A 26,387-nucleotide genomic window follows, 5' to 3' on the forward strand; every position below is an offset into this window, starting at 1 on the left:
CTCAGTCCGGTGGTATTTGAAGGTGCTCAAATACGACAGCCCCGTGTCGGTAGATTTACTGGCACGTAAAAGAACTCCTGCGGGACCAAATTCCGGCACCTCGGCGTCTCCGAAGACCATAAAAAGTAGTTAGTGGGACGTAAAACAAATAACATTAATTATTATTAAATTCTGTTTTATTTATGCAACGTTAAACTGTAGATTTGCAGCTGCCTCAAGAGCTTTCTAATAGTAAGGCCCTGGGACAGACCTCCTCTTCTCACAAATATCAGCAAGACACTTAATCTTGCTGTGGGTTTTGTAAAGATCAGCATTTCTCTCCTGCAGATCTAAGTTTAATTAAGACAGTTCTTGCAAAGCATCGCAAATTAATCCGAGATCCAAAATAAATTCCACAGATATTATTTTCCTGTGAAGACCTTCATAAGTGCATATTTCCCTTCTGTCACAACCATCTTCTGATTTACCTCTCAAAATGAAGTACCAGTGCTTCAAAATCCTGCCAAACAGCCAAAACAGTTCTATAGCTGGATGCAACCCACCTTGTGGACAGAATTCTTCCATTTTTTAAAATCTGCATCTCCAGTGTAGCTGTATATGACTGGAGCTGCCTTGCATTCTTTGGAGAGGCATGATACATAACATATAAATTTGTCCATAAAACTCTTCAATCTATTGATGCCAGAAACCTCTTTCACAACATCATGTACTGATAATTCCAGTCAATGGCTAGCACAATGCCACAAAACAATGGCAGGAAATCTGTCTTTGAAAAGTTTTGAAACTCTTCCACATACTCCGAACATTACTGCGGCACCATCACACGTCAGTGAAACTAAATTTTCCTTTTGAAAATCTTCTGTGAACGTAGTGGTCCTGTAGAAGACATCAAGCTTTTGAAAATTCCATTTGCTGTTTTCATCTAACTCAATTAAATCATTAATAAGGTTGACTGGTTCTGCCATTTTTATTTCTTCAATGTAGGTGCGAACATATACTATCAGAACAGACTTTTGACTTAGAGTAGTTGATTCATCAAGAATAAGAGTGAACTTTCTCTTTGAAACAAGTACATTTTTTTATCAATCTTGTTCTCACCTATGTGGTTTACTATATTTATACAGGCATTACTTGAATGCAAAATTCTCCCCATACCAATCCCGTTCAATTCTTGTAAATCAGTTTCAGTTTCAAAATTGTAGAAAGACTGGTTCTTTTTTGCCACCTTATAAGCAGTACGAAATACTTTACAAGTAATTTCCTTTTCTCTCTGTAATGACTTTAGACATACTGTCTCAAGTTTTTCTTTTTTCCCTTCAGTTATTTTATTAGCACTTTTATGTCCAGCACTTTCTTTGTGGTCAAAAATCTTTTTCCTTAGAGATGTTAGCTTCTGTTTACGATTTTCTCCATAAGACACAATTTCACAGTTTATCCACTCTTCATAGTCGCATACCCACATTCTTCTGTACACCTAAACTTCCAACATTTTTGCACACTGGGCAACCTAACTTGCTGTCATGAAAATACAACCAATCGTTTTTCTTTACAAAATCATTCTTTTGTTCTACAGTCTAACAACTAGGCCAACAGACTTTGAAATTCACTTTGAACTTTACAGACCGTTATGGAACTCGTCGACACATGTTGCTTCAAGTTCCACACTTGAGTTTGATGATACTCCAGCTTGATGGACTGACGAACTGCTTGGGCAATTTTTGTGTTCAGTAGTAGGCACACAAAAATATTCTTAAATTCTTTTCATTCTCACCTCGTGGTCGACAGATTTAGGTTATGTCTATTGCTGCAGATGAGAATGTGACAAACACAGGGAATTATCTACATCAACGAACAACAGTACTCTGTATTGAGAGCAGTCCAGATGAAAGTTGACTAGAACTGGGACCAATATACAAAACAGCTACAAAGTGAGCAAAGAATGAACAAGAACAAATACCGTATATCCATGCTGCCCGCAAACCGAAAGAATGTTTCTGATTTTGATTGATTTTGATTCTCGAAATAACAAGGTGATATGCATTATTTCCTTTTCAATGAAGGTCATTTAGCGCAGCACTAGTAAAAATAGAATTTCTAAAATTCCTTAACCGGAAAAAAAATAATATTTGAAGTCTAAATATTTTTTAGAGATTTGTATCCACGAAGAGGTTCCGGAATGCCGTTCCGCCAGAAAAAAAGTCCTGCCTAAAACCATACTGTTATTCTTTCACTTCTCCTTCTAGCTTCCTCCTCAGTCTTCCTTCCAATACTCTCTCAAATATCTTAGCTACATGGGCAATAAGGGTGATCCCTCAGGCTGCTATGAGACTGAATGTGTTAAACGGAAAATCAAAAGTTTGAGAAACGTATCCTGGAAAAAACTTGTGAATTTATCATTTTAAATTAGAACATAAAATCCAAATAATGAAACTCATACCCTGGAAATTGTATGGCTCCCTGTTGAGCCTGAGCCCACTTGGACAACCCATCCATTTCAACCAAAGCCCATTATAGAAGTTCCCTATGAGAAGTGTTGCCTCAGACGAGCTTCCTGGTGCAAAGTGGAATCCTTTGTAATCCAGGTTGAGGACCAATCAAATTACTCTATTTCAATCAGGCTGTTTCATGACCAATTAAATCTAAATCATCTTCCACTGTGATGTTCTCAAGAATTCAATATCTCACACAGGACAGCGGGGAATCCTACGAGGGAACACGGTATCTCAGAATTAGTTACACCCAAATCAAGGTGGTAGTGAATGTAGATGAACTGTATCAGTGTGCAGAAAATAAAGTGAACCTTGTAAACAGTGTTTCAAAATCAGATAAACGCATGAATAAAGGTTGGTGTGAAGAAGTGTTAGCTTCTGTTGAAGTGATAAAAATAACTGCACACCTTCAGAAAGGAGATTACGGTAATAATAATTTCGTGTGGCTATTTCTAGCCGAGTGCAGCCCTTGTAAGGCAGACCCTCCGATGAGGGTGGGCGGCATCTGCCATGTGTAGGTAACTGCGTGTTATTGTAGTGGAGGATAGTGTTATGTGTGGTGTGTGAGTTGCAGGGATGTTGGGGACAGCACAAACACCCAGCCCCCGGGCCATTGGAATTAACCAATGAAGGTTAAAATCCCCGACCCGGCCGGGAATCGAACCCGGGACCCTCTGAACCGAAGGCCAGTACGCTGACCATTCAGCCAACGAGTCGGACAGGAGATTACGGTTAGCCAGTGCAACAGTCAGGTAAGTAACAAGCAATTTATTCTGGGACAATGCAGTTGAGGCCAAAAAACTTTGCCACATCAGTTTAAACCAAACATGTGGTTATAGTAAATCCAGAAAATCATGAAGTAAAGGATTCTGAACAGACACTAAAATTGTTGCAGTTATCTGCAAAGGCAAATTCAATTAAAGTAGGGTAAACACGAAGAAGATGATATGCAACAAGGGGGTAGTACTAGTTAACAAATGAAGATGAATGCAAGACAAGGTGAACACAATTGAGACAAAGAATCCTTACCTGAAAACAAAAATACCATGCAAAAAGAATCCTCGAATTATCATCCATGGAAGTTGTCACCACAAAAATGCACACACAAAATACTGTCAGTTGTGTACACTGTTTTATTTACAAGTTATTTACACATATTCTGTACATGCAGTAATGAACTTACATCATAAAACAAAACACTTCTATGAAGAAGTAGGAGCAGACTGGAGACTGCAGCACTTGAATGTCAACCTACCAACCAACTACCAACATAACCAATTCACATACTTGACTTCAAACAATTGGCTAGCACGACTTCCACACAAGTCTCATCAAAACAACTCAACTCTACTTCCAAGAATGCCTCTTTGTATACGTTGCCTGGCCAGGCTTCTAGAAGAATATGACATGTTTTCTCGTAAATTCGAGAGTCTCCAATAGCCTATTTACAATGTAAGGAAGTTTCTTCACAAATCCAGTTGCATATTGCATTGTTCTAGACTATTACAGTGTGTTGCACAATATTGTAGTGGATTATACATCATATATACAGGTAATAATAAATTATATACTATTAATTACGTGTTGTTACATTAAAACAGGGCCTCTCAAATGCCCAAAATCTCATACGTGCAAACTGGGGCGCAGAGTTCCTGTGTACAGTGCATCGGTCCCACTCGGCTCGGATCAACGCTTCATCTCTGGGCCACTTGACTCAACTCGGCTCAGATGTTGAGTGCTACGGAGCAAGTGAGGAAGAGGGAGACAGGCGTGGGAAAAGAGAGAGACAGCGCTATTGCTCCAAATCAAGGAGTGGGGTCTGCACTCTGGTCAACCATGCAAAGTCTTTTGCACCGTGCACAGTGCATGCACTCTGAGAGGCCCTGCATTAAATAAACTCATATTAATGTATATACAGCAGATGTTTCATTACATAACCTCACAAATAATACGATCGTCTCTACATAACTACTTAAATAATAATACTGAAATGAAACAGCATATGGCTTTTTGTGCCAGGAGTGTCAGAGGACAAGTTCGGCTCACCAGATGCAGGTCTTTTGATTTGACACACGTAGGCGACCTGCGCATCGTGATGAGGATGAAATGGTGATGAAGATGACACATACACCCAGTCTCCGTGCCAGCGAAATTAACGAATTATGGTTAAAATTCCTGACCCTGCCAGGAAACGAACCCGGGACCCGTGTGACCAAAGGCTAGCACCCTAACCATTTAGCCATGGAGCCGGACATAATAATTCTTTCTTTCTTTCTTTCTTTCTTTCTTTCTGTCTTAATCTGCTTACCCTCCAGGGTTGGTTTTTCCCTCAGACTCAGCGAGGGATCCCACCTCTACTACCTCAAGGGCAGTGTCCTGGAGCTTCAGACTCTGGGTCGGGGGATACAACTGGGGAGGTTGACCTGTACCTCGCCCAGGCGGCCTCGCCTGCTATGCTGAACAAGGGCCTGGTGGGGGATGGGAAGATTGGAAGGGATAGACAAGGAAGAGGGAAGGAATTGGCCGTGGCCCTAAGTTAGGTACCATCCCGGCATTTGCCTGGAGAAGTGGGAAACCACGGAAAACCACTTCCAGGATGGCTAAGGTGGGAATCAAACTCACCTCTACTCAGTTGACCTCCAGAGGCTGAGTGGACCTCGTTCCAGCCCTCATACCACTTTTCAAATTTTGTGGCAGAGCCGGGAATCGAACCCGGGCCTCCGGGGGTGGCAGCTAATCACACTAGCCACTACACCACAGAGGCGGACCATAATAATACTAATAAATGTAAACAACTTCATAGCCACACCTCACAAGTCTTTATAATTATAATAATCGTTATTTCCATGATTTACCCATGGGTTAGAGAATATTGTTTCAAAGTTATATTAGTCTATTACACTTGTGTCAATATCACCCATATAACTTGAAACGGGGGCGTGTCAATATCACCCATATAACTTGAAACGGGGGCCGATGACCTTCGATGTTAGGCCCCTTTAAACAAGCAGCAGCAGCATCATCATCATCCTCATAACTTGAAACAATTTCAACAGTATCACACTCGTTGACTTTGCCTTGGTCGTAGATTGTATCTTCTCTCTTCCTCGATGTCGCTGGATGTGCTCTCCTCCTCTTGAACAGATCGTGCCAGGATGGGGTCGCTGTTGCCTTGTTGCCAGCCTCTTCCTCGATGATAGTCGATGCATTCTCCTCATGACCAGATTGTGCTGTGTCGTTAGTCGCCTCTCCTCCAAGTGGACCCGTGACAGTAGCAGGCTTACCCTGTATGTGCAGCGGCTGGGCGACTTGCCGCAACTCCCAATACATGGACCTTGACAGGAGGGTTGGTCTTTAGTAAGTAGACTCAATGGATCAGTTACTTATCAATCTCAACGGGACCAACCCACTTAGGTGCGAGACCTGCGTGAAACCCTCCAATCTTATTACTGGCCAGGTGGTTATGTCGCAGTACTTGTTGGCCTGGTAGGAAGATCTGGGTCTCTTCGACATCTTGATGAGTCTTAACCTGGGTAAGGGATCTCTTCTCAGCCAAAGCTTGCTTTTCCTTGATATCCTGCTGCTGTTTATGCTGCCATTCTGCTAGGAAAACAGCTGCATCATCTTGACCAGAAGTGGGTGGTGGATGAATCTCCCAATCCCCGGTGCCATATAGCTGTCGAACAAGGAACAGCTCACAACGTAAATGATTGCCAGAAGACAAAAAAATGCAATTAGGCATCAACAAGAATTAAATTCTGAACATCCCGCTGTGTCGTTAAAATGCTCGGTATTTTAGAAAATACTTGATAGGTATCATAAAATCTAAAATTAACTATAGCTTAACTCCTAGTCTGCCAACAAAATTTACATAAATAAGTTGTGCCTGCTCAAGATCTCATTTCCATCATAATGAAGGAATAATTGTGTGTTTTCAAGAACCAAATGTTAGAAATGTTTTTAGATTTTAGAAAAGACTTACTCATCCACACACCTGGGGAATTGATTCAGGCTGCAATCGTAACGAAATCAAAAATCATCTTATTTCTCTCAATACGACACTGCTGACAGGGTCTGTGTATGCACCACGTTTAACCAGCGGAACCTTTTCATGTGCAACACTGACTCAAAACGATATTGATATGGATATGAACAGACTTCAATAGATATGAGTAGTGAAACTGGGAACCATTCCTAATAACCAGGTCCTTCAATGCTAAACATGGGGCTTGGAGCAGTCCTGTTGAGGATGCACAAGGTAGACTTTATTGCAGAAATTGGTTCCCGTAGGGAACCTGCAATATTTGTCCCAAATGAGTAAATTTATATTACCAATATAAGTCATCCCTTATTGGACATTATCAATTTTCCAGCTAGCTCATTTCTGTTGCCAGCATTTCGCCTAAGTAGCCTACACAGTGGCCTCCATGATAGGCACTAGCCAGGTGTTTTTTTTTGTAAGTGTGCTAGTTACCAACTGATGAGCCCAAATTGGCACACTGGGGCAAAATGCTGGCAACAGGAATGAGTTAGAAAATTTATGTCCAATGACTGTCCAATTATATTGGTATTATACACTTTTTCAACTCCTCTAATTTAACAAAAGTAAACAGTAGTGATAAACAGACTTGCATAGTAACTCTGAGTCATTTTCTATAGATGTAAGTGTATGCAGTCCGGTACTTTTTCCTTTCATCTATAATTTGAATGTAAGTAATGTACCAACCCTTCCTGACCCCTCACTAATTAAAATAGCCTTAAAATAGACTACAGAAATACCTATAGAACAAGAAATATAAAATGGTCTTACTTCCAGCAAGCAGCCAAAATTAACTACAGAGGATAGCAGAACAAATAACGTCCTGAAACACTAGTACCGACTTGGATGCTCTAGTACAGAAATTAACTCACACTATTAATAAACTGGCAGAATCAAATGTACCAAAAGTTTCTCAGATACAGTGTAAAATTTTCTGGTGGAATGAAGAGCTCACAATTATGTGAAAGCATGTATTGACCTGTCATAGGCAACATACATGAAGCCGCTGCCCAGTTTTACGCCAGAGATATAACATTTATCTGGCAATCCAAGAAGAATAAAAGAACTTCAATCCAGAACGAAAGTCGGAAAGCTGGAAAGAATTATGTTCAATCCCCTTCAAAAGCCAATGCTTTGGAGTTTGTTCAGATACATATCAGGAAACCAAAAATTTCAATAACCTAACAACAAAAATTCAATATAACCTCAATAGATACTGACCATGGATATACTAAAACGTTTCCAATACTGCTAATGCTCCAATAAATGCTTTTTCTCCCCACATGAAATAGTGGGTTCAGAAGCACAGAGTAGCGAGAATTTCATGCAAAGAACACACACACACACACACACAGCTAATGACGTATTGTTCTCACATCAAGAAATGATCTCATCATTCTAAAACAAAATATGAAAGTTCCAGGCTGGGATGGCGTATCTGTCAATATAATCAGAAATACTATTGTCTTCCATCCTTATCTTTATATTGTACAATAAGTACATTTCTTTAAACTATTTCCCTACTTCGTGGAAAATTGCAGCAGTGAAAGTAGTTCCTAAAGAAAGCACCTTCATAAAGTTTACAGCTAAATCTTTCAAACCTATTTGCCAGCTGCCAGTTTTAGGAAAGATTACGGAGAAGCTAATAATCGATTAAGTTATGTTACCACGTGCGTCGTCACAGCCTGTTATCCCAATTTCAGTGTGGCGTTACCGTACGAGAATCTACCGAAGATGCTGCCTCCATGCAACTGAATGGATTTGGGGACATCTTCTAAAGACATAAAATTCTACACGGCCTTCATCTCACTAATACTGTATTGTGCTTCGTCATTTTGTTCTACATTTGAAAGGAATTGAACAAACTATAAACTTCTACAGATTCAGAGAGAAACCATCCTTCAAATTTTTCGTGCCTATTGCACAATATGTACACAAGCATCCCTAGTCATTGCTGCAATAGAGCCCTTTTATTATCTGCCATTAGAACAGTTAAACTTACATTAATGAAGAAAAAAAAAAATAAAACAGAACATCTCCTTTACCAATTCTCAAATCCACTGTGGAGAAACTGTCACTTTCTGGAATCTGATTATTCTAGTATCTTCAGAACTTGCATTTGCAATAGCTTCTCACTCAGGCATGACTACTACATATACAAAGACTGTGCTCACACACCTAATACAAATGAATTTGACAGTGTGATGCACATTCAAGGTCTACAAGAACAACGTCTATGAAGTATAAATTGTCATCCAGGTGTTCTGTATTTCAAGCCATGCTGTGGGTCATCAGATCATCTGTGGAGTGGTTTGAAGTCGGTTAACAAGCACAATGTCGATCCAATAGCTGCTATTATAAGATCTACAGTATAGCTGCACCCCCACGTCTGTCTTCGTGGATCAGAGGACACACTGGTTCTCCTGGAAATGAAAAGGCACACATCACAAAATCAGCCACTGCCTCCTCCAATTAAATACTTGAATTAATTCTCGCTCATTTTCTTTCTGATGATGGAAAGTTTAAGTGCTACTTTGAATGGTTTAAAAAGAATACTGCAAATGATAATGTAGTTTTGTGGATCTTGTCAGTGGACAATTTACTGTTTGACAGCACCTTGTATGGAAGTACAAGGTTCTATCTTGAGTGTCACCTGAACAATTGTAATATGGAACTCTCGAAGCCATTACAGAATCTTTCCAGAAAATCCTGCTGCTACAAATAGTTCCTAAAAATTCATTCATCTCATCTTCAATAATTTAGTTAATTTATATGTCAAGGACCAATAATTAATTGATTGTGAACTATCCCTAATATACTCCCATAAAGTAGGTTTCCAGCTATTAGTGTATTCAATAAATAAATAAATAAATAAATAAATAAATGAATAATTTACTCTTGTGGAATATTATGCAATATACTTAAAAACCTTTCTGGACAGTAATAAAGAATCTTAGGAAGGGAGGGAAAAAGGAAATGAACAGTGTTTTGAGTAATTCAGGTGAACTCATAATAGATCCCAGGGAATCACTAGAGAGGTGGAGGGAATATTTTGAACATCTTCTCAATGTAAAAGGAAATCATCCTGGTGGTGTTGCAAACAGCCAAGCTCATGGGGAGGAGGAAAATGATGTTGGTGAAATTATGCTTGAGGAAGTGGAAAGGATAGTAAATAAACTCCATTGTCATAAGGCAGCATGAATAGATTAAATTAGACCTGAAATGGTGAAGTATAGTGGGAAGGCAGGGATGAAATGGCTTCATAGAGTAGTAAAATTAGCGTGGAGTGTTGGTAAGGTACCTTCAGATTGGACAAAAGCAGTAATTGCACCTATCTATAAGCAAGGGAACAGGAAGGATTGCAACAACTATCGAGGTATCTCATTGATTAGTATACCAGCCAAAGTATTCACTGGCATCTTGGAAGGGAAGGTGCGATCAGTCGTTGAGAGGAAGTTGGATGAAAACCAGTTTGGTTTCAGACCACAGAGAGGCTGTCAGGATCAGATTTTCAGTATGCGCCAGGTAATTGAAAAATGCTACGAGAGGAATGGGAAGTTGTGTTTATGTTTCGTAGATCTAGAGAAAGCATATGACAGGGTACCGAGGGAAAAGATATTCGCCATACTGGGGGACTATGGAATTAAAGGTAGATTATTAAAATCAATCAAAGGCATTTATGTTGACAATTGGGCTTCAGTGAGAATTGATGGTAGAATGAGTTCTTGGTTCAGGGTACTTACAGGAGTTAGACAAGGCTGTAATATTTCACCTTTGCTGTTCATAGTTTACATGGATCATCTGCTGAAAGGTATAAAATGGCAGGGAGGGATTCAGTTAGGTGGAAATGTAATAAGCAGTTTGGCCTATGCTGACGACTTGGTCTTAATGGCAGACTGTGCCGAAAGCCTGCATTCTAATATCTTGGAACTTGAAAATAGGTGCAATGAGTATGGTATGAAAATTAGCCTCTCGAAGACTAAATTGATGTCGGTAGGTAAGAAATTCAACAGAATTGAATGTCCGATTGGTGATACAAAGCTAGAACAGGTCGATAATTTCAAGTATTTAGGTTGTGTGTTCTCCCAGGATGGTAATATAGTAAGTGAGATTGAATCAAGGTGTAGTAAAGCTAATGCAGTGAGCTCGCAGTTGCGATCAGCACTATTCTGTAAGAAGGAAGTCAGCTCCCAGACGAAACTATCTTTAAATCAGTCTGTTTTCAGACCAACTTTGCTTTACGGGAGTGAAAGCTGGGTGGACTCAGGATATCTTATTCATAAATTAGAAGTAACAGACATGAAAGTAGCAAGAATGATTGTTGGTACAAACAGGTGGGAACAATGGCAGGAGGGTACTTGGAATGAGGAGATAAAGGCTAATTTAGGAATGAACTCAGTGGATGAAGCTGTGCGCATAAACCGGCTTCGGTGGTGGGGTCATGTGAGGCGAATGGAGGAGGATAGGTTACCTAGGAGAATAATGGACTCTGTTATGGAGGGTAAGAGAAGTAGAGGGAGACCAAGACGACGATGGTTAGACTCGGTTTCTAACGACTTAAAGATAAGAGGTATAGAACTAAATGAAGCCACAACACTAGTTGCAAATCGAGGATTGTCGCGACGTTTAGTAAATTCTCAGTGGCTTGCAGACTGAACGCTGAAAGGCATAACACTCTATAATGATAATGTATGTATGTATGTATGTATGTACTTAAAAACCAGTACAATGCTTAAATAAACTTTTCTCTTTTTCCAGGCCGGTCGTAATTTTGCCAAGGATATACCCATAGAATATATCAAACGGCTTATGGGTGTACATCCTCAGTCCTACTTGTATCGTCTGCCAGCCAAGTCGCGTGTGCTAGAAGGTACCAATATACCTGACGAGTTTGATGCTAGAGAACAGTGGTCGGATTGTCCAACACTGAAAGAGGTCAGAGATCAAGGATCATGCGGCTCTTGCTGGGTAAGATTAGTCTCTCATTTTCTGTTATATTCTTCCACCTTTCTTACTTCAAATTTCATTTCTCTGTAATGAGAGGAAACTTTAAGAGTATCTATAATTAATAGAAAGGAAAATTGCAAGCAATGAGAGGGATGTAGAAGAAATGGGATCAGTGAGGAGAGAGCCCATTGTTGTGGAGATTGTCCTTGACCTTCTGTGTTTTCACATTTGGCCTTGTCTTTCTGTTGTACTCCTTCCACTCTGATGTAGCATTCTGTTTACCTTGTAATGATCTTAATATATGACCATTCATCATGCCCTCCTAATTACCTACATTTATCCCTTGGGCTCCTTTCCTTCTTTGTCTAATGTTCCTGATCTCCTCCACTTGTGTAAACTTTACTCTTTTTAGTCTCTACACTTTTCTTATATTAATCTAGCTTTTTTTATCTAGCACTTCCTGTGTCAAGACTAAAGATTTGTCAATGAGTGATGATACTTCCTTCCTGATGATGACAGGAGGCCTAAAAAAAGTTCTTCAGAGGCTGAAATAAAATGGATGGAAAGAAATAGGATTAATGCGGAGAGAGCTATTTGAAGATCGCAATGTATGAAGAGATGGAGATTGTCCTCGTCCTTTTGTGTTCTCATGTTAATCTTTGCCTTCTTTTCCATTTTTCATTTTTCCAATGCTGACCTTGTCATTGTGTTTATACTGTTTGTACACTATCAAAACTGAAAAATGTGAAAAATTGCATTTTATAATGCAAACAGCTTCTATTTATATGTACATAAGCCATTGACTTAATAGCTTAAAAAAAGCATTAACATAATCAAGCAAAGTATCAAGGTATGCAACATTTTCCGCATAGCTCGGACTTTGTGGCACTCTCCTGTAAAGTGATTAATTTACTGTTTCTATAGTTTCCATAGGTACACTCTGTTTGTTACTATCCTCCTAACTGGGCGAGTTGGCCGTGCGGTAAGGGGCGCGCAGCCGTGAGCTCGCATCCGGGAGATAGTGGGTTCGAACCCCACTGTCGGCAGCCCTGAAGATGGTTTTCCATTTTTACACCAGGCAAATGCTGGGGCTGTACCTTAAGGCCACGGCCGCTTCCTTCCCCTTCCTAGGCCTCTCCTCTCCCATCGTTGCCATAAGACCTATCTGTGTAGGTGCAACGTAAAGCAAATAGCAACAAAAAAAAAAAAATAACCTATCTTCCTATATATGTATTGTTCACACTTGGAATTTATCTACCACATTCGATTGTAGGCTGAGGAATTTTGTGAGTAGCAGGTAAAAGGACACTCTGGATCCTGGGATATGTTGAAGTAATATGCAAATAAATGAAAGAGAAAAGTATTGCTAATTAATGAAAACTGAGTGAGCCCAGACATACAAAGAAATCCATGAAAATGTTTAGAATAGAGATACTGTATTTGACCAGCCTGTTTGTTCGTTTCTTTAATACATGTGTAATAGTAGCTAATATTATCCTGATACTTGACATATGCTTGTTGTTTTCCAGGCATTTGCTGCTGTGGAGGCAATGAGTGACAGAGTGTGCATTCACTCTAATGGAACTCAGCACTTCCATTTCTCGTCTGAAAACCTTGTGTCATGCTGTCATTCTTGTGGATTTGGATGCAATGGAGGATTTCCTGGTGCAGCCTGGAGCTACTGGGTCCACAATGGAATAGTCAGTGGTGGTGCTTACCACTCTAATCAGGTATAAGAATTATTAAAATATTCAGTTCCTGGTTTGTGATTATTTAAGAATTTGTTACGAGTTTGATAGTGTTGCAGTTCTGTAAGCTGATGTCATCTTAATTTAGAAATAAAGATTTTATGGCTTTTTGTTCAATCTGTGGGCTGTAAATTTTGTTAAGAAATATATTGCCCGTGGTATGGTAGAAGACAATGTTGCAGACATTCCTGTAAGCGACATACTCCTGAATGAATGAATGAAACTTTTTTTTAAATTTTTTTTTATTTCATAACACATATACTTCTCCAATGAAAATGATGGTGACAAATTTCTACTACATAACATTTACAGAAATAATAATACAAACAATAAATTCCTTAACACTAGGGGCATATTTAGATTTGTTAGTTAATTACTACCCGTATTTGACCATTATTATTTTACAGAAATTGAACAGAAGTATGAATATTAACCACTCGAAAGACATTGGACGAACTAAATTATTCTACAGAATCAGAGAGAAACCGTCCTTCGAATTTCTCTTTGTCTTGCTCGTCCTTTCTTCCCCGTCATTTGTCTTTTCAGTGCTTATCTTTGCAGTCTTTCTTCTTCCATCCACTTGACATGTCCAAACCATCTCAATCTGTTCTATTACAGCTGGTCATTTAGTTTTTGCACATTTAGCTCTTTTCGTATGACTTCATTTCTCACTCTATACCTCCTAGTCTTCTGTATCATACTCCTCAGGAATTTCATTTCATCTGTCTGTACTCTCTCATCTCTGAGTCATTGTCCAGGTTCTGCTGCATACATCATTATAGGAAAGTAATATCCCTTCACTGATACATAATTATTCCATATTAATCTCCATACCTGGTGGTAAAGCGCACTCCCCGGTTGTATGTTCCTACTACCCAGTCTTCCATTTTCTGTCAGTCCACTTCCCAAGTATTTGAAGTGCTCTACTATTTCCAGTTCCTTGTCTTATTACTATTATGGATGGACTCAGTGAAGAACAGCATAGGACAACGGAACCTGGACTCAAACACAGTATTCGATGAACAAGTCTACCGCTTAGCTAGGGCACATCATCAAGTCCCTCAAAACATCAGCCATGTCAAGCACATAAAAGACAAAGACCACTAATCTTCACCGATAGAGTGATTACTACTTGAAGATCAATAATGAGGAATTTGACCACCCTCCAATCCAGAGTGCCTGTCCAGTCTCTGGACCTGTGCTGCCAGTTACAATCGAGGAGGTGGTAGAAGAAGCTATGATGAAGATGGAAAATGGGAAGGCAACTGGCCCTGATGACATCCCAGTAGAAGTGTGGAAAATCTTTGGTCGTCAAGATGGTAAGCTTTTCACTGCCCTCTTCAACCATATCCTCGATGAAGCTATAGTCCCAGCAGTTTGGACAACTTAGTATCACACTGCCACTTTGGAAGGGCAAGGGTGCTGCGACTGAATGCTCACAATGCCGGCCGATCCGGCTTTTATGACACACCATGAAGATATTTGAAGGGATTATTGATAACATGCTCCACAAGATAGTTTCTATCACACCAAACCAATGTGTTTTTATCAAGGGATGTGGAACAACAGATGCCATTCACGCTGCTCAGTTGCTTTTGGAGAGACATCATGAGAAGGCCATACCTGTTCGCTTGGCATTTTTCATTTAAAGATAAAAATTTCATAATGTTCCATATTGAAATGTATCACAATTAAATCGAAATAATAAATAAGGTAGTTCAACCTATTCAATACAAATAAATACGAAATGTAGTGTTACATTCCTAATTAATTATAAGTGGAATCGGACCACTTTCGACCCCAATCCTGGTCATCATCAGCCGAATAAAATGCAAAAAACAATGCATAGGTAAGAAAGAAAGAAAATAAAAGATCAAGTCCCCACAAAAAACAGTTTAAAAGGCAATGTAAAACAACGGGGATAGGCACTGTAAAATTCAGAAGTAGGAGATAAGTCACTTAAAAGAAGCAAGGCAGCAGCAGCATAGCACACGTAAAGTTCAACATCGTCTCATAACGTAAAAATGAGTACAATTTTATTGTTCCACCTTCTCAATACTTAATCATTTAACGTTTGTTAAAACATTATAGGTACTAGTTTCGGTCCGTTTTTTGGACCATCATCAGCCTAGCCAAGAATACAAGCAAAGACATAATCTAAAATAAAATGATGTGGATGAAAAGGGGGGATGGGATGGTAATGGAATGACATATAAAAATAAAAACCTTATACAATGTTACAATAAATGTGGCCAGAACAAATTAAAATTAACAGAAGTATAAAAGCATTGTGATGTCATTTAAAGTCACTTGATGACAAAGTCTTGGATTAACGGTTGAACTTGTGTTGCACACTTAAAATCGAGTGAAATCTTATGTGAATTCTTGTGTTTCTGGAAGGTTCTAGAAGCAAGTTCCACAGTGGCACAGAGGGAATAATCCAAAATGACCAGTATAGAATTGACGAATTGAGAAGGCTAGACTCGTTTTTCTGTAGCGTAAATAATTGCTGTTTTTAAGGTAGTCTCAATTCAGTCGGAACCCATGAACCCCATATTCCTGGATCATCGAAACAAGAATGATGATTGGAAACAGTTATCAGTGGAACATCACGAGGTCTATGTTCAAGTGCGGTGGTTAAAATGTCTTTGTTGTAAACATGTGTAGTATTCAACCATTCTATAATTATTTTGCTGAATATCCCAACGGCCATAAACGTTATAGAGCTCGCTAAATTCCAAAGGCGAGAGGGATGCTTAAGTTTCGGAATTATCCAGTTAATATCGTAAGGTTTTTACTTTTATATGTTATTCCATTACCATCCCATCCCCCTTTTCATCCACATCATTTTATTTTAGATTATGTCTTTGCTCGTATTCTTGGCTAGGCTGATGATGGTCCAAAAAACGGACCGAAACTAGTACCTATAATGTTTTAACAAACGTTAAATGATTTTAAGTATTGAGAAGGTGGAACAATAAAATTGTACTCATTTTTAAGTTAAGTCTTAACTCAATACGGAGCCCTACCATGAAGTTTATTACTTTAAATCGTCTCATAATGTTTACAAGAAGCGGAGAACAGTTAGATGAGTCAGCTTGCATACACTAGGCCTATTAGGCGTGAAGTCATAACACAATCCAACATATAAGAAGATCCAAAATCTTGCAGAAGCCGAAGACAAGTAGCTCAATTGAAGTAGATTGGCAGCTCCCGAAGATCAGTGCGACGTATTCAACGTCAAGCACTGTGCTCTCAAACGCCGACGGAACTTGATGAATATATATATATATTGTATATTTTTCTTGTTTTATTTGCATTTCTCCTGAAAATAATTTCTTTTTTTTTTTTTTTTTTTTTTTTTTTTATACCTAGGGCTGTCAGCCATATGAAATTGCCCCCTGTGAGCATCACGTCAATGGTAGCCGTATGCCCTGTTCTGGATCATTGCATACACCCAAGTGCAAGAAGATCTGTGAGGATGGCTACAGTATCACCTATAAAAAGGATCTGCATTTTGGTGAGAAGCCTTTTTTGATTTTATCTTTAAGTAACCTTCCTGCTCCGTTAGAACATGAATGTTAAGTGTTAGAGAAAATATAATTTTAATAAAAGACAGAGTTAACTCTAAAGGTAAGCTTGTTGATATTCTAAAAGTGAAGTGTTTTTCTTTTGTGATACTGTGATTAAGGTTATGTGTGTGTTAATTTGTGTATATATGTAAATAAAATTCATTGTACCAACTGATAGCATCTTGTGTGCATCTGTGTGGATACATTAACTGGCGACCATGACAGGACGTAAAATTTACAAGTGAATACGAGTGTAGTAGTTCAAAATGCAAGTCATTTTAGAGAATATGTCGCTTAAACAGCTCAAAGACGAACTTACCTAGAGGAATCTCCCAACGAACGGGAAGAAGAAATCGCTACAGACGCGACTACGGGAAGATCTCGTGGAGAAGGGAGTAGATCCGGAAAAGTTCTTCATTGAAGTCGACTAAGATTCGGAGACAGAAGAAGTAAATATAACCGAAATGTGTTTTAACTTAATGACAATGATGCAGGCACTAAACAACAACTTTTCAGGCATAAATGACAATCTTTCAGGCGAAATTTCTCAAGCTAACACAATTTTAACCGGACAGATAGGACAAGTGTACACAAAGGTTTACAATGTAGAACAGGGACTTGAATCAAAAATTTCAGCCATATCAACGGGACTGTCGCCAGATTACTACCGCCTATGAAGTGTCACCACCTCGGAAGGTTAGTGGAAGCAGTGGATGGGGTAACCTATTCCATCCAAGGACAGACTAACCTAACTGCTAAATGTATGAGCAAGCCTATTGTAATTGACATGGTAGTGATTCAAAACGTGACACCCGACATCATATTAAGTCATGACTTTCTGGTGGAATACAAGGTGATCCTAGACTATGCAGCTCATGAAGTCTTTTTGGGAAAAGACAGACATCTGCGGGTCGCCTGGCACGATGGAAATCTCCGGACTTGCAAGGATATGGAAGTCGACGTAGACCTGGGAGATATCCAGTTAACACATCTTCGACCGAGTGAAAAAGAGGAGCTGAGACACACCTTAAAGGACTTTCTGGAAGTCATCACCAATAAAATAGGATGGACTACCACGGTAACTCACACCACTGAATGCAGCCCTTCCTCACCCATCAAGCAACGTCCATATCCAATCAACCCAGATAAGCGCAACTTCGCCATCCAGAAGATTCAAGAGATGGAAGTGCAAGGTCTCATCGAACCCTCTACATCCTGTTGGGCTTTGCCTATCGTCCTAAAGAAGAAGAAGAAGAAGAAGAATGGGGAGCATCGACTGTGTGGACTTCCACAGATTGAACAAGAAGACAGTTAGTGATGTCTACCCCATGCCTGACCTGAAAGACTCGCTGAAACGAATAAGTGGGTCTAGGATTTTCATCACGCTGGATTTCAACTCTGGATAGCGGCAAGTGGAGGTCGAGGAAAGTTCTAGACCACTGACCGCCTTCATAACACAGAGAGGATTGTACCTGTTTGCAGTAATTTTGCGCTATATTTTCTTCATTGCTGTTTTTTTCTTTTTTCTCTTCTTTTGTAGCCCTCCCCAAAATATCTCTTACTGTCTAAGCTAGCCTCTCTGCCATGGATAGTGTATGTTTTTCTAATGGCTATCTTGATTCCAGGTCACTAACTGGGTCGCTGGTCTCAGCTTTATTCCAGAAAGTCCTTTCCTGAAAAAGAACTCTGTACAAAGTATAGGTGGTAGAGAGGTTGCAGAGATGCATAAGCTATTTGACAGATCCATGTTATCAGGACAATTACAGCTGTACAAGGCAGATGTCTGCTTGGAGCAAGTATATTTGAGGATGTGGCTATGAAAATCTAGCAGCACAAATCTCCGAACTCCTGCAAAGGATTCGACAAATCCATTTTCAGTTGACGCGAGTGCAATAAACAGATATAACTTGAAAACGGTATTCTCTTGCCCATGGGTAACTAATGCAGATATCGAGCTTGATATATATATGCGTTAGGCCCTCTAAGGAGCACGTACAACCATTAGTTAGCATTCTTCTTCTTGTTTCTCTTATCCTCCCAAAACTTCTTCATCCTCGCACTGTGAGTCTGTCGTCTTTCTTGAGTCCATGCCTCCTGGAGTTTCAAGTTTCTTGTACATTGTCTGGCTTCAAAGCTGTGCAAGTTAATTTTGTGTCTAAATGTAGCCCGTGTAGTTGTCAGTGGGTCAACGCCGACTTCTGCGAGATCTTTTCGGATGTCAACAAGCCACCGTACTTCATTTTGTCGGGTTCCGCTGATAATGAGGAAGATTTTCTTGGTCAGTCGCGAGTCGTCCATTCGTGCTAGATGTCCGTAGAATTGCATACATCTTTTCCGGGCGATTGAAGTGAATCTTTCGGTCAGCAAGTAGAGTTCTTCCGAGCTTTTTCGCATCCATATTCCATCTTGGAACTTTGGTCCAAATATTTTCCTAAGTATTTGCCGTTCCATTTTCTCGATGCCATTGATATTAATTAATTATATAAGGAGCACTCGAATGAGTATTAAGTTTGTTGTCCCAATTTACATTGTGCTGTATTCTGTTAGAGTCTTTATTCTGTTCTTGCACTTTAGCAGATGGTAGCGGTCGCACTTTTCCTTACACAGTGTACAAACACAGTCATCTGTTGGATTGTGGAATTTTGTCTTTGCGCATATTTTGTGGTGGAAGCCATGTATTGCATATCTTGTTATGACATGTCTTTGCTCTTGAAGTTGCTTGGTCCAGTTTCGATCGATCATGGCGTCATTTCCGTAGAATTCGGGGTCTATTTCCGCGCGTTTCTTGAGAAGTTTTTTCTGAAGCTCTTGGAATGGGCCGGTAGATGGCAGTGGTAGATTGAGTCGTAGATCCTCAATGAAGTAAGTTTCCCGTGCCAGTACATAAACAAGTCTGGAGGGTGCCAGTTTGCCTACTCCTAGGGCCTTCTTCAGGAACCGTGCTTTGACCCTTTCTATCCTCTCCAAGTCACCGATTGTCAGGCTATCCCATATTATTTTGATTCCGTACGAGACAATTGGGGTTATTGCGGTCTTGAATAGAGTCATCGCTGTGTTAAGGGATAGCATAGAAATATTCTTGATATTGTGGATAGCTCTGATTGCTGCTGTCGTTCTGTCTATGACGTGGCTGTTGAAGGATGCCATGCTCGTTTGGAACGTGATGCCCACGTATTTGAATTTCTTGACTATTTCTAGTGGTTTATTATTTAATGTTATAGCGTCGTCCTTGGCCGCCTTGCCACCTTTTCTGAAGACCATCTGTACTGTCTTTTCCTGGTTAATTTCAAATTTGTTATCTGAAGCCCAAGCTTCTAACTTCATCACTGTCGACTGTAGTTCTGCTTTTGAGCTCGATCCCAGAGCCATGTCATCAGCGTACATTATTAGAGTAGTCTCAGGGGAGTCCGTCATTATCTGTGTGATATCTGCCGTTGCTACGTTGAATAGTAGCGGGCTTAGCGGGTCTCCTTGGGGTACCCCGTTTGTTTGAATTACTTTCCCGGATGAGGATGCTCCATCTTCAATTTTGATTAGGTTGTAGTCTAGTATGGTCTCAACGATTCTCACGAGCGTGTTGTCGCCAATCATTTGTTTCAATTTTCCTATCAGAATATCTCTGTCGATAATATCAAAAGCCTTCTTATAGTCAACAAAGACGACGTAGTACTTCCCTTTTGGATGCCTCAGTGCCTCTTCAATTTTTTCTTTCAGGCATGCTGCGGCTTGTAACGTGCTTTTTCCTTTGCGGAAGCCTAGTTGGCATTCTGGTATGAATGGGTCTATTTCGTTGTTCAGGCGATTCGCTACAATAGTTGCAAATGCTTTGTATAAGTTGCTTTCTAGAGCTATACCTCTATATGAGTCGGGGTTGTCAGTTTCTCCTTTCCCTTTGTACAAAATCTTCAGCGTTGCCGTTCTCCAAACTTCCGGTATTTTGCCTAAATTTAGACATTTGTTGAATAGTTCTGTCCAAAGCTGTAGTAAATGGTCTTGAGTACTTTTTAAGTGTTCTGTATATATGTTGTCTGGTCCTGCTGACTTCCCTTTTTTTCCTTTGCTGATTACCATCTGTACTTCCCCTGTGGTTAGTCTAATTTCGTGTTCTGGATCGATAGGGTGGTTTGCGGTGTCACCTTTTGCTCTGCTGTCCCTGTTTAGAAGCGCTGAGAAGTGTTTTTCCCATGTTTCCATTGGTATTTCCCTCGCTCTACACTCTTGCTTTTTCTTGAGGGCCCGAAATGGGTCTGTTTCTGCTTCGACTGCAATCTTCTTGGCTTCTGCTTCCAGGTATTTAGCTCGCTTATCTTTTAGAAGTTTTCTGTAATTTCTTCTTTTGATATTGATATTGATGGTCAGTGTTGATGTTTCAATCGCGTAGAGTGCTTCAGGAAGAACTACTGTATGGTAGTGACGCAGCTTGGCTTGGATGGAAAGGGATTTCTTATTGTAGATATTCCAGGTGACTGTGTAGGCTTTATGTAATTTTTTGGCACGGGTTTTGTTGGCTATCCTGTTGTTACCAGTGCTTCCGATAATTTCACCTAAGTACTTGAAATGTTTAACTCGTGTGATATTGCCATATTTGGTCCCAAGTGATTCCACACTGGTGTTCTTGGAGTCCATGTATTGTGTTGCCTCATATGATATTTGGAGGCCAGTCTTAATAGCAATCTCGTGCAGATTCTCGAGCGGTTCTGGCTTCCTCGGGAGTGCGGGTGATTATTGCTAGGTCGTCAGCAAAGGCAAGACACTTAATATTGATTCGCTTATCTCTCGTTCCCATATTTATCCCGTGTACTTCTTTCTCCCATGTTCTAACGATCTTATCTAGTACAAGATCGAACAGCAGTGGAGATAATCCATCACCCTGCCTCACGCCTGTTCTTATCTCAAATGATTCGGAGATTTCGCCCATGAATTTCACTTTAGAAGTTGTGTTAGTTAACTCTCTTGGTGCCAGGCGGTAGTGCGAGCATCCGCCCTTTAAATTGCCAGAGCCGATCTGGTCGGCCGTTAACAACCCAGTCGGAAGTTGCCAGAGCCGATTACATCGGCCGGCTTAAAATTCTGTGATATACGTAATTTTGAGGCAACCTATAGTGAAGTGCATACTTTTGTTACAACCTGTAGTAAAGGGGCTACACGTCATTGTGTGCCTGGCCTTGCTTTGGCAGTTCTAAGACGGTGTTATACCTTTCACAAGAGTCGTTTCCTGTGTTTACAAATACCGCTAACCGGTCAGTAAGAGATTGCTCCTTGCAGTGAGTGGATTTGTGACAGGAAAATGGCATGTTATTCACGTGATAATTTTTCAGCAGGTATTGATGACAATAAATTAATGCAGTATTTAGAACAGTGCGAAGTTAACGCTGATGATTTATCGGATAGCGATAGGGAATTTAGTTCAGAGAGTAGCGACAAAATTATACCGGACACGTCCGCGGAATCACCGCAGCTAAAGAAGAGAAGTTTAATTGAGTCTAACAGCACTAAAGCTACTCTGAATATGGTGATAGATGAAACTAGTGATAACGAATATGATGATGATGATGATGATGATGATGATGTCTCTGGAGAACATTTTGTGGAAATTTGTCCTAATGAATCCGACAACATTCCTCAACCTCCTGTCTCCTTCAAGGAAGTTCTTGACCTAAACATGCCCTACCGTCTGATTCTCCGCCCATATCACACTTCAATTTACTTTTCACTTACTCTCTGCTAAACCTTATAGTCACATATAGTCCTCTATCATTACCTAAATGCCGGACTCCGCAGGCCAAGTGTAGCGTGCCTGCCTCTCACCCGGAGGTCATGGGTTCGATTCCCGCCCAGGCCAAGAATTTTCGCCTGGTCCTGAGGGTTGGTTCGAGGTTTACTCAATCTAAGTGACCCTAAGTGATTGCAATTAAGGAGATATTTAAGGGTGAGAGGACCCCGGTCTGGAAAACCAAGAATAATTACTGAGAGGATCTGTCTCACTGACCATAATTCACCTCGTAAACTGCAGGTACCGAACTGAGCAGCGGTTGCTTAGTAGGTCGAAGCAAATCACGGCGTTTGTGCCATACATTTCTTAATTTCGTAAATTCTGTTGTATTGTAAAATTATTTTTCTAATATATACTACAACCGAAAATGAGAAACTAATTTTTTCTGAAAACAAAAACTATAATGTCAACTACTATTTTTTACTTATTTAATAATTCAGAATTATTTAATACTGTGTTGTCCGCACGTAGAAAATTTGTTGTCAGTATTTGCCAAACATCGATACATACATGCGAATTTTATCGGTGAGTAAAATTGTCTTGTTTTTATTAATGACATATGTTTGAATTTTTATTTTTTACGTTTTTATTTTTCTCGTTCAAATTAGTTATTCTATAGAATTGAATTTAGAAATACATTATACATAATTAAGTATATTCTTTTGTATCGTAAATTATTTTTTCAACGTAGATATTGAGAGAGAAAGTGCGAAAATATTTTTCTCTTTCTAACAATAAACGTTTTCGACAACTATAAATCAACAATAAAACGTTTTTGACTCTTTATATCACTCCAAACCAGTTTCTTATTCTACGTAGTCGATATGTAGAAAATTTCATGCTGGTATTAGCTATACACCGGTAGATATACGCGAATTTTAAAATACATGTATTTCCACTGAAAACGGCCTGGCACTTTACAGTAGTAGAGTGGAGGCGGAGCTCTGGCCTCTTCCAGCTGATGGGGAGCGGCCGACTAGATCGGCTCTTGGCTCCAAGAGGGTTAAATTCTGTTGGATTAACTTCGTTGTTTTGTTGTCAACACCATATTCATGAAGTACATCTAATAGGGTGGCACGGTCAATCGAGTCGTAAGCTTTTTTAAAGTCAACAAAAGTGACCACTGTTCGAATTGATTGGCGATGTTGGAGAATCATCTTGAGGTTCCAGATCTGTTCTGCACACGTATTATTATTATTATTATTATTATTATTATTATTATTATTATTATTATTATTTACATAGTCGAATGATCATATTGTTAGGTTATGTCATGAAACATATGCTGTACATAGACATTTATATTAGTTCAATTAATGTAAGAACCTGTATATAGTTCATTATTACCTGTATAGGCCTATATAATATGTAATCCATAATTGTGAAACACACTGTAACTTCCAGAGTGGTAATAGGCACTAGAACGATTGAGAATATTCTGTCCATTATAACCTATTTATTGGGCACTCTAGAATTTTCATGAAGGTAGTTTTTTTTTTGGTATTGTATCTTTCTGGAAGCCTGGCCAGGCACAGATATAAGGGGGTGGTCTTGATGGTAATGATGCCTTATTGGTTACGACGAATTGTTGTTTAGTAAAGTTATGGTGTAGCAAGGTTATACTAGTGACCACGTGTTGCAACATGCTTTTAAGCAGTGAACTGTTTCAACCAAAGAGAATGGGTTTCAATTGTGTGTTGAATGTGCAGCGATTGAATGGCGGCTTCGTGATGTGAGAGTTTTGTTCATGACAGCAGTGTTTAAGGTTACATGTGTTAACTTGTAAATAGATGTGAATAAAATAATTGTACCAACTGACAGCATTTATCTTGGCCTTTGATGTCCACTGTTCGAAGGAATTAAGGTGTCGCATACTGTTTGATTGTTCACCCGTAAATTCCAATTCCAATAAGTGTTTTAATTGCCAGAAATTTGGCCACACCTCGTTGCGTTTTTCAGGTTCGTCACCTTGTAGGATGTGTGGAAAAAAGCAATTGTGCTGATGTCGAGGGCTCACCCAAGGCCAACTAGATATACAGGCCATAAGGCTCCCCCTCCACTTCCGGCGCTACGTCACACCAAGAGCCATCCGCTTCATTTTTCGCCAGTGACTTGTAGGCTGATATGAACCTCGCAGCAGTAAGGCTATCAATGGTGTTGAATGACTTAAACGTGTGTGGACATTGTGAATTATGCCCACGTCGTGTTGTGTACCTGGTTGTAGAAGCAACTATAGTTCAGAAGAGCCCAGTGTTTGTGTTTAAATTTCCTACTGATTTGGTTCGGAAACAAAAGTGGATCTTAGGCATCCATCGAAGAGAATTTGTCCCTTCAGCAAGCTCAGTTGTGTGCATAAAACACTTCGACGAACGTTTTGTAATTAGGGAGGATTCTGTTAAAAGAAGTGATGGGTCTATTTTAACAGTAAAACGTAACTGTTTAAAACTCTCAAACGACGCTATTCCTACTAAGTTTGAAAATGTGCCTGCCTATCTGTCTAAAAATCTTCCAAGACCGAGGAAAACTCCTATTCAAAGACAAGAAGAAATTGAAAAACGGGAAGAAGAAAGAAAGAAAGCTGAGGAAGAAGATGACAGGATCAAGGACTTCGATGACGTTAAAGGTAATTTCACTACTAAATGCAAATTAGATTTTGACAAAGTCTTTGTCAATTTCGACGGCCAAAGTCTATGTATTTTCAAAATTTATATGACTGAGGAAAATATTCCGAAAATTGGTACTTCTTTAACATTAAACAAGGCTCTTGATTTTAAAGCCATAAAACATGGTATTTTCATGAATGATAACCCTAATATACGTGCATTAGGTAACGGGGGCAAGATATTAAAATGGTCAAATTTGGAAAGTATCTGTAACTTCCTGTTTAGTCTTGCTTGTGAATCAAAAGTGACTGTCCACGACAAAATAGAAACTGTGAACAAAATAATCGATGAAATTGAAAGTGAAGTTGATGACTGTATCATTACTGATAAATTAGAATTTTGCAAGGAACAGTTAAATTTAGCCTTTGCAAAGAAAGTGTCTTACTCCTGTATATTAATAACATGGTTCGCTTCAATATTTTTCGCATTTCCTGGGGCGTATAAGAAGATAAGACAGTCAACGTTCCTTACAATGCCTCACCCTGTGTATTTGCAGTCTTTTACCTCAAAACTAGGCACGGGAAATTCGGGTATAGATGATTCACATTGGAATTACTTGAAAAAGAAAGTAAAATTGTTAAATGAACATGAACGATTTTGTAACTTGTTGTTGGATGAAGTCTATGTAAAACCTGAGCTTAACTATAAAGGAGGAAAGGTAGAGGGAGTTGCTTTTAGTAGTAAAAGTGGAGAAAATAATGCAACATTACCTACAACTGTACAAACCTTTATGTTGTCATCCATTCTTAAAAAAAATAAAGACGTTGTTGGTTTGTTTCCATGTAAGAACCTAACGTCACATTTCTTAGAAGAACTAACTTTGCAAGTCCTTAAAGTATTAACAGATATAGGATATAAGGTAGTATGCATAATTTCTGATAATAACAGTGTTAATAGAAAAATGTTTGAAAAGCTGTGCAAAAGCAATTTACAAACCACTTTTCAAAATCCATTTGATGAAACACAAAAGATTTTTGTAATGTTCGATACTGTTCATTTATTTAAAAGCTTAAGAAATAACTGGCTTAATCAGGCCGATAACTTACAAACTTTCGTGTTTCCTGACTTTGACAACCCTGAGTCAGACAAAAAATGTTTTGCTAGTGTTGGTCACCTTAAACAGGTCCACAGAGGAGAAGAGAATGATGTAGTTAAG

General features: G+C 39.4%; 1 protein-coding gene across 1 annotated transcript in view; it reads left to right on the forward strand.

Annotated features, from left to right (window-relative positions):
• The window catches only part of CtsB (Cathepsin B), a 94,043-nt gene that overhangs the window by 40,076 nt on the left and 27,580 nt on the right, over positions 1–26,387 (forward strand). The window contains exons 2-4 of the mRNA XM_067152495.2: positions 11,287–11,496; positions 13,005–13,205; positions 16,599–16,743. Of these exons, the coding sequence (XP_067008596.2) occupies positions 11,287–11,496; positions 13,005–13,205; positions 16,599–16,743 (556 nt within the window). The remainder of the gene's footprint in view (positions 1–11,286; positions 11,497–13,004; positions 13,206–16,598; positions 16,744–26,387) is intronic.

The sequence above is a fragment of the Anabrus simplex genome, chromosome 8, assembly GCF_040414725.1.
Source record: "Anabrus simplex isolate iqAnaSimp1 chromosome 8, ASM4041472v1, whole genome shotgun sequence".
NCBI classification, from domain to species: Eukaryota; Metazoa; Arthropoda; class Insecta; order Orthoptera; family Tettigoniidae; genus Anabrus; species Anabrus simplex.